This window comes from Garra rufa, chromosome 5 (genome assembly GCF_049309525.1).
Source record: "Garra rufa chromosome 5, GarRuf1.0, whole genome shotgun sequence".
In the NCBI taxonomy this organism is placed as follows: domain Eukaryota; kingdom Metazoa; phylum Chordata; class Actinopteri; order Cypriniformes; family Cyprinidae; genus Garra; species Garra rufa.
Genome location: NC_133365.1, coordinates 28,716,360 through 28,722,596, shown reverse-complemented (window position 1 = coordinate 28,722,596; position 6,237 = coordinate 28,716,360). Strand labels below are relative to the sequence as shown.

The following is a 6,237-nucleotide window of genomic DNA, read 5'->3' as shown; positions in this document are numbered from 1 at the left end:
TTCCCGTTTGTTTGGCTCCCCCTGCAGGTCTAAAGAGACAGCCACGTAAAGGAGAATAGATGGCATATTACTTCACTGCATTTTCTCTGTTCATTTTAATCTGCAAAGGGAGCAATTCGCCCAGTTAAGGTTATTTTGGTAATGCCAAAGCTGAAGCAGAATGTTGGCTGTAACAGTTTTCATTCTTGAATACCTTCAGGTTCTTAGGCAAAAGCATTCCGCTGTATGGACAAACAACTAACAAACATTTAAAAAGAAAGAGACATATCTCAAAATGTTTTATGTCAGTCATACAGATTTGGAACAATGTGAATGTAAGTACATTTTTTTAATGACTAAAGTTACACTACCAGTTAAAGGTTTTTGAACAGCAAGATTTTTTGTTTTTAAAGAAGTTTCTTCTGCTCACCAAGCCTGCATTTATTTGATCTAAAATACAGCAAAAGCAGTAATATTGTGAAATATTTTTACTATTTAAAATAGCTGCTTTCTATTTGAAATTATTTTAAAATGCAATTTATTCCTGTGATCAAAGCTAAATTTTCAGCATCATTACTCCAGTCACACGATCCTTCAGAAATTATTCTAATATGCCGATTTGCTGTTCAAGAAACCTTTTATTATTTTTATTATCAATATTTAAATCAGTTGAGTACATTTTTTCAGGATTCTTTGATGAATAGAAAGATCCAAAGATCAGCATTTATCTGAAATAGAACGCTTTTTTAACATAATAATACTTTTATTCAGTAAGGATGCTTTAAATTGATTGAAAGAGATGATAAAGATATTATAATGTTACAAAAGATTTCTATTTTAGATAAATGCTGTTTTATTCATCAAAGAAACCTGAAAAAACTACGCAGCTGTTTTCAACATAATAATAATAATAATAATAGTTTTTTTGAACATCAAATTAGCATATTAGAGTGATTTCTGAAGAATCATGTGACTGGAGTATTGATGCTAAAAATTCAGTTTTGAAGTCACAGGAATAAAAAAACATTTGAATATATATTCAAATAGAAAACAGTTATTTTAAATATTTCAATTTTTTTTGTTTTTGCTGTACTTTGGATCAAATAAATGCAGGCTTAGTGAGCAGAAGAGACTTATTTAAAAAACATTAAACATCTTACTGTTCATCTGACTTGTGTATGTTATGCAGTTCATATTTCAAATTGTATTGTTTAGTTTACATTTATATGATCATAAGTTATTAATAAATAATCAAAATATTTAAAAAAATGTAAATTTACATAAATGATATAATTCTGAATAATTTTATCACTTTCTACATTTCTACTTTCTACATCTTTTAATGACACAAATTCAAGATTTATTAATTATCTTTTTAATAAACATTTACCACTTAACCACCTTCTTTTTTTCAATGAACAATAGTGGCATGTTTTACGTTCAACTCGTATATCAACTATATGAAAATACAAGTGGTTTCCATCCTTATTAATTAACAACAATAAAAATATATTAAAATAAAAAATCTCTAAAATAATTTCACAGGATTTTTTGTTTTAATCTTGTAGTAGTTTGAGACCAGACACTAAAATATGACATAATCCATTAAGGAGAAATTAACTCTGTGCCAACCAGCCCCTACTTATTTGTAAAAGACATCCTGTCCTAAAACAAATGTTAAGCATTCAGACCTAAACATTAGATCATTACTCTAAGAACAATGCCTCAACACAAATCACACATACACAGCTGACGGATTTGTTTATCTGTAAAAGCATTGTAAAGAATGTCAGAGAGATGCAGCTGTTCTTTCTTTCTCCCACTTGTTCTTTCTCATTCCCTCTTTCTGTCTGTGTTTATGCAAAGCATCGTGAACAAATCTGAGGTCAAAGAACAGGAGCCAACCATTCTGTTTTACTTAAAACTGGTTTATTTTCTCATGCAAGTGGAGGTATATTCTTAAAATAATGACAGTTTCAAGAAATAAAAACAGCTTTAATTAAAAAAAAAAAAAAGAGCCAATTTTTTGGTGTGTTATTGACGTCCTAAAAACAAAACGGTTGAGAAAACAGCCTTTGGCTAAAAAAAAATTGAAAAGAAAAAGAAAACAGCTGATGTTTATCATATAAAAAGGAGACATTCAATATATAAAATGTAAATGTGGACCCAAATGAAGCCTAAACCTGAATTTTCTTAGTGTTTGTGCACATTAACTACAGTCTGGATGTTTCATTGTATAACGGAGATGAAAAAGTGTTTATCTCCTCCATCAGTTCTTAATAGGGCACTTCATTGGAGTGGATCAACATTCACGGTATAATACAAATAATACAAATATTAGTGGCACTTCAGTTTCAAAAACAGGTTTGTAAATCGTGAGGATTCAGGCACAATGGGCCAAATACAAAGATCTTCATTTCTACCTCAAGAGTGTTATAAAACAGCACTATATCCCTTCATTTACAGCTCTTTTAGAAGGCAAGTGAGCTACAACAGCTCTCTGTAAACTTTCAGCAGCCCTTTCCAGCAATAAATGTCAAACTGGCACCCAAAGTAGCACCCTACATGAAATGAGCAGAGAGGAAGGAGTTTATGAGATGTCAGAGAAGGGGCCAAACACTAAAAGGCACGCTGGGATTCCACAGCACTTCCTGATTTAAAAGTCAATCAACCCTACAAAGGCAACAATACAGAGAAAATGGCATGCTGTGGTAAGCGTAGGTCATCAAGCCTTAGGGTCTCACATTAAAATACCATGCACATCAGGTGGATTGTGTTAATGATGCGGCACGGGAAAGACAGCACCTTCATAAGACATCCAGTCTGAATTCAGACTGAATTTACACTTTGGTGCATGAAATATCCTCTGAGTGATTCCTAAAAATATGCTGGGGTTTTTAAGGCCTTATTGGAAGGCAGAAGTCGTCGATGCCTGTAGTCCTTCAGGCAAATCCACTTGGTCTCGGTCCGCCCGACTTTAGATTACAACGCCGTATTTATGTCTTAGGTGATATGTACATAAAGTTGAAACACAAATACACAAGCACACACAGTCTCACTCTTTCTCATTAACAGTCTGTGCACCTATTGCTAACTGTAGTGTAGAGATACGAACAAAAAGTGGTAGCAAACACACATTTGCAGAGACGATCACATGACTAACTTACATTCCACCCTTCATAAAATCTCTCTCACGCACACACCCTCACGTAGTTATAACAGCACACATTTCTTGGTGTGCTTCTTGGCATTGGGGTAGAGAACGGCCCTAACTGCTTCGTTGAAGACCTCTCTGACCCCCTCCTGCAGAAGGGCCGAGCACTCCAGATATCGCACCGCACCGATGCTCCGGGCCAACGCGCTGCCCTGCTGCGGAGTTGTTGGACTCATCCCCTGCTCTTTCAGCTTCTCCAGGGTCTCCTTGTCCCCCCGCAGGTCTCTCTTTGTGCCTACCAGCAACACAGGCACGCCAGGACAGTGGTGGCACACCTCCGGGTGCCATTTATGCCGGACGTTGGCGTGAGAGGAAGGGCTGGCCACAGAGAAACAGATGATGAAGACGTGCGTCTGCGGGTAGGAGAGGGTTCGCAGGCGGTCGTACTCCTCCTGACCGGCCGTGTCCCACAGGTTGAGGCTGACGGCACGGCCATCCACACAGGTCTGAGTGCTGTAGTTGTCGAAAACCGTAGGAATGTACTCATCTGGGAAGGCATTAGTAGTGTAGGAGATCAACAGGCAGGTCTTTCCCACTGCACCATCACCAACAACAACACACTTTATGGTCTGCATTTTGTTGCCTGGCACAGGGGTCCCTGAGAAAGAGAGAGATTTCATAACTCACTATACATGTACCAGACTTTGCAGACAACAGCCCAGACAGAAAAACAACAGTTAAGACTACTGTACAACAGTATAGTACATGTAAATCGAAAGCATATTAGTTATTTTTAAATGAGAGACCTTTGCAAATAACAAAGACCCAAAACAGAGTAATAAATCTGTTCAAGCTAGTACGTTAGCAGCTGGTCCGCTAACGAAAACAGGCATTTGTGCGATTTAGTAAGGCAGCATCACATCGCCGTGGCTAAAAGTATAGTTTTAAAAGTAAAACTCACTGTGTTTGGATGGTCTGGAGAGCTGGATGAGTGTTTGCTTTGAGCTGCTCAAGTTTCCATCATCGCAGCGGCAAAGGCGCTTTGCTAACCGACTAGCGGATGAGCCTCACATTAATCAGTTATTAAACATACACAAACAACTCCCGGAGGTCTGTAACTACGCGTAACAACCGTACAAAAGCTGAACGCACGCACAAAGTCTCGAAATACTTTCAAATGAACATCCTTTGAGGTAATTAAAACAAATTCTTCTATGGGATTCGCAGACCTTTTCTCTCACTGGCTCATTCTTCAACTTACGGGTAACGGAGACGACATTGGGGAACACGCCCATGTCGCAAAGGCCTGTGGGAAACGCAGTATAGTTTCAGAGTGAGAACTACAAATGTTTGTAATTACATTTATGTAGTCACAAATTAATGAAATATTAATATTAACACAGGTATGGCGCTATTAATTTACTAGATGTATTATCTTTTATATGGGTTTAGCACGACAATGAGAATATATTCTAGGTGTCTTTTTATGACATTTTCCACATATATACATTTAATGTAGGTCTAATATGTAATTAAAATATTGTGAATCTCATTCCTTTACGCTCGCTTTTTAACACAAGGCCGGTGGGAAATGTAATGTAACATTAATTTCGCAGTAAAAATTACAAAATCATCGATGCATGCTTGGTCTTTCATGCTGACTTATGCTGTGAATCAACTAAACCGCAATTTTAAAAGTACTATTTAAAAGTATTACACCAAGAACAGCGTGTAATTTTACCAATTTAAGGTTCAGTTTAGAAAGTGATTAGACAAAATAGGCAGTAGGCCTAAACATTATGAATTTTCACCCAAGTATAGGCTACTTCTTCGATCATTGTATTTTATATAAATTTTACATACAAATTAAGTACTTAAAAGAGAATATCATATTTTGTATTTTGATGTGGCATGTACTACTATGTGCTGTCATAGGTGAATAAAAGCTCTTTACCTGCTCTCTCACCTATAAGCTGCTGTTCTGTGTTTCAGAATGTGGACTTTACCCCCATCCTTTTCTCCTTTTCATCATGGACTATCAGTTGTACAGCCATAAACTCCCACAGTCTTACAGACCAATGTTTTACTTGTGCCATAAGCCACAAAAAGCATTTTACTGAAACTATTTTAAATAAATGCTAAACAATTAAGCACGTTGTCTTTATTTTTTAATTAAAGTTGATTTGTAGGGTGAACTTTTCTTTTTTTATTACTTTTGTTAACTTCCAGCTATAATATTTCAATTTGAATACAGTTCATATAAAGTATTATTTGCAAGATATATACCAATAAAAATTTTGAGGTCATGTACTCCAGACAAATTTCTATTTAGGTAAAGGTCTGGTAAAGTGGGCCATCACTTATTCATCAAAAATGATTCTGCATCTTAATTAAAAACTCATGATTTATTAACACATATGATCAGACAAACATATTTAACAACATAAAAAATCCTACAGGTTATAAGTAAAATAAATCATGTGTAAATCCAAATCTCATTCATGTGTGAAATTCCAAACAACTGAAAGAACATGTTTTGTTGACACTGAATTTGATGAAATCCGAATATTCGGAAATCAGAATACTGATAAAAATAATGAACTCTGCAATATATTAAAGATGTAACTATAACACAAGCAACAACAAATAGGCTAAAAAAAGAATTTTTTCCGTCTGTTCTCTCTAAACACTTAAAACGATTTTTTGTTGTGTCCATATTTTAAAGCAATGTGTTTGTTCTCTCATTCTTTCTTAACTCCACAGACTTAACTTTATGGCTCGACTTTCTTGCTATTCTTTCTTTCCTTTTCTTCCATCTATGATTTGAATTTCCTGATTGCAGTTTCATTTCTGTTTTCTAAAGTAAAGTATACATGTCAACTATAAAATAACCAGTGTACCAGTGAATGTCGATTTATTTAATGAATTTGCGTATAATTACTTAAGGATAAAGCTCAGCCCACTTTACCTGAATCCTGGCCCACTTTATCTTACACATTCAGCCAAAGTTGGCCAGCAATGTTTGAAAACCTTACAAGATTTTTTTTTTAAACAATTTTATTCTTGGCATTTAATTTTCGCATTATATAGATGGTAGTATTGAA

The 6,237-nt window shown here is 35.3% G+C and overlaps 1 protein-coding gene across 1 annotated transcript; it reads right to left on the bottom strand.

Moving 5' to 3' along the window:
* Positions 1-1,887: 1,887 nt before the first annotated feature.
* Positions 1,888-5,060, bottom strand: rhogc (ras homolog gene family, member Gc). Its single transcript, XM_073839652.1, has 2 exons — positions 4,095-5,060; positions 1,888-3,791 (listed from the first exon to the last, which is right to left on the bottom strand). The coding sequence occupies exon 2, from the start codon at positions 3,766-3,768 to the stop codon at positions 3,193-3,195; it is 576 nt and encodes a 191-aa protein (XP_073695753.1). The 5' UTR covers positions 3,769-3,791; positions 4,095-5,060; the 3' UTR covers positions 1,888-3,192.
* Between the last annotated feature and the right edge of the window lie 1,177 nt (positions 5,061-6,237).

What these genes read in the sequence shown, in the direction of transcription:
- rhogc (XM_073839652.1), bottom strand. Translation starts at nt 3,768, where the DNA reads ATGCAGACCATAAAGTGTGTTGTTGTTGGTGATGGTGCAGTGGGAAAG.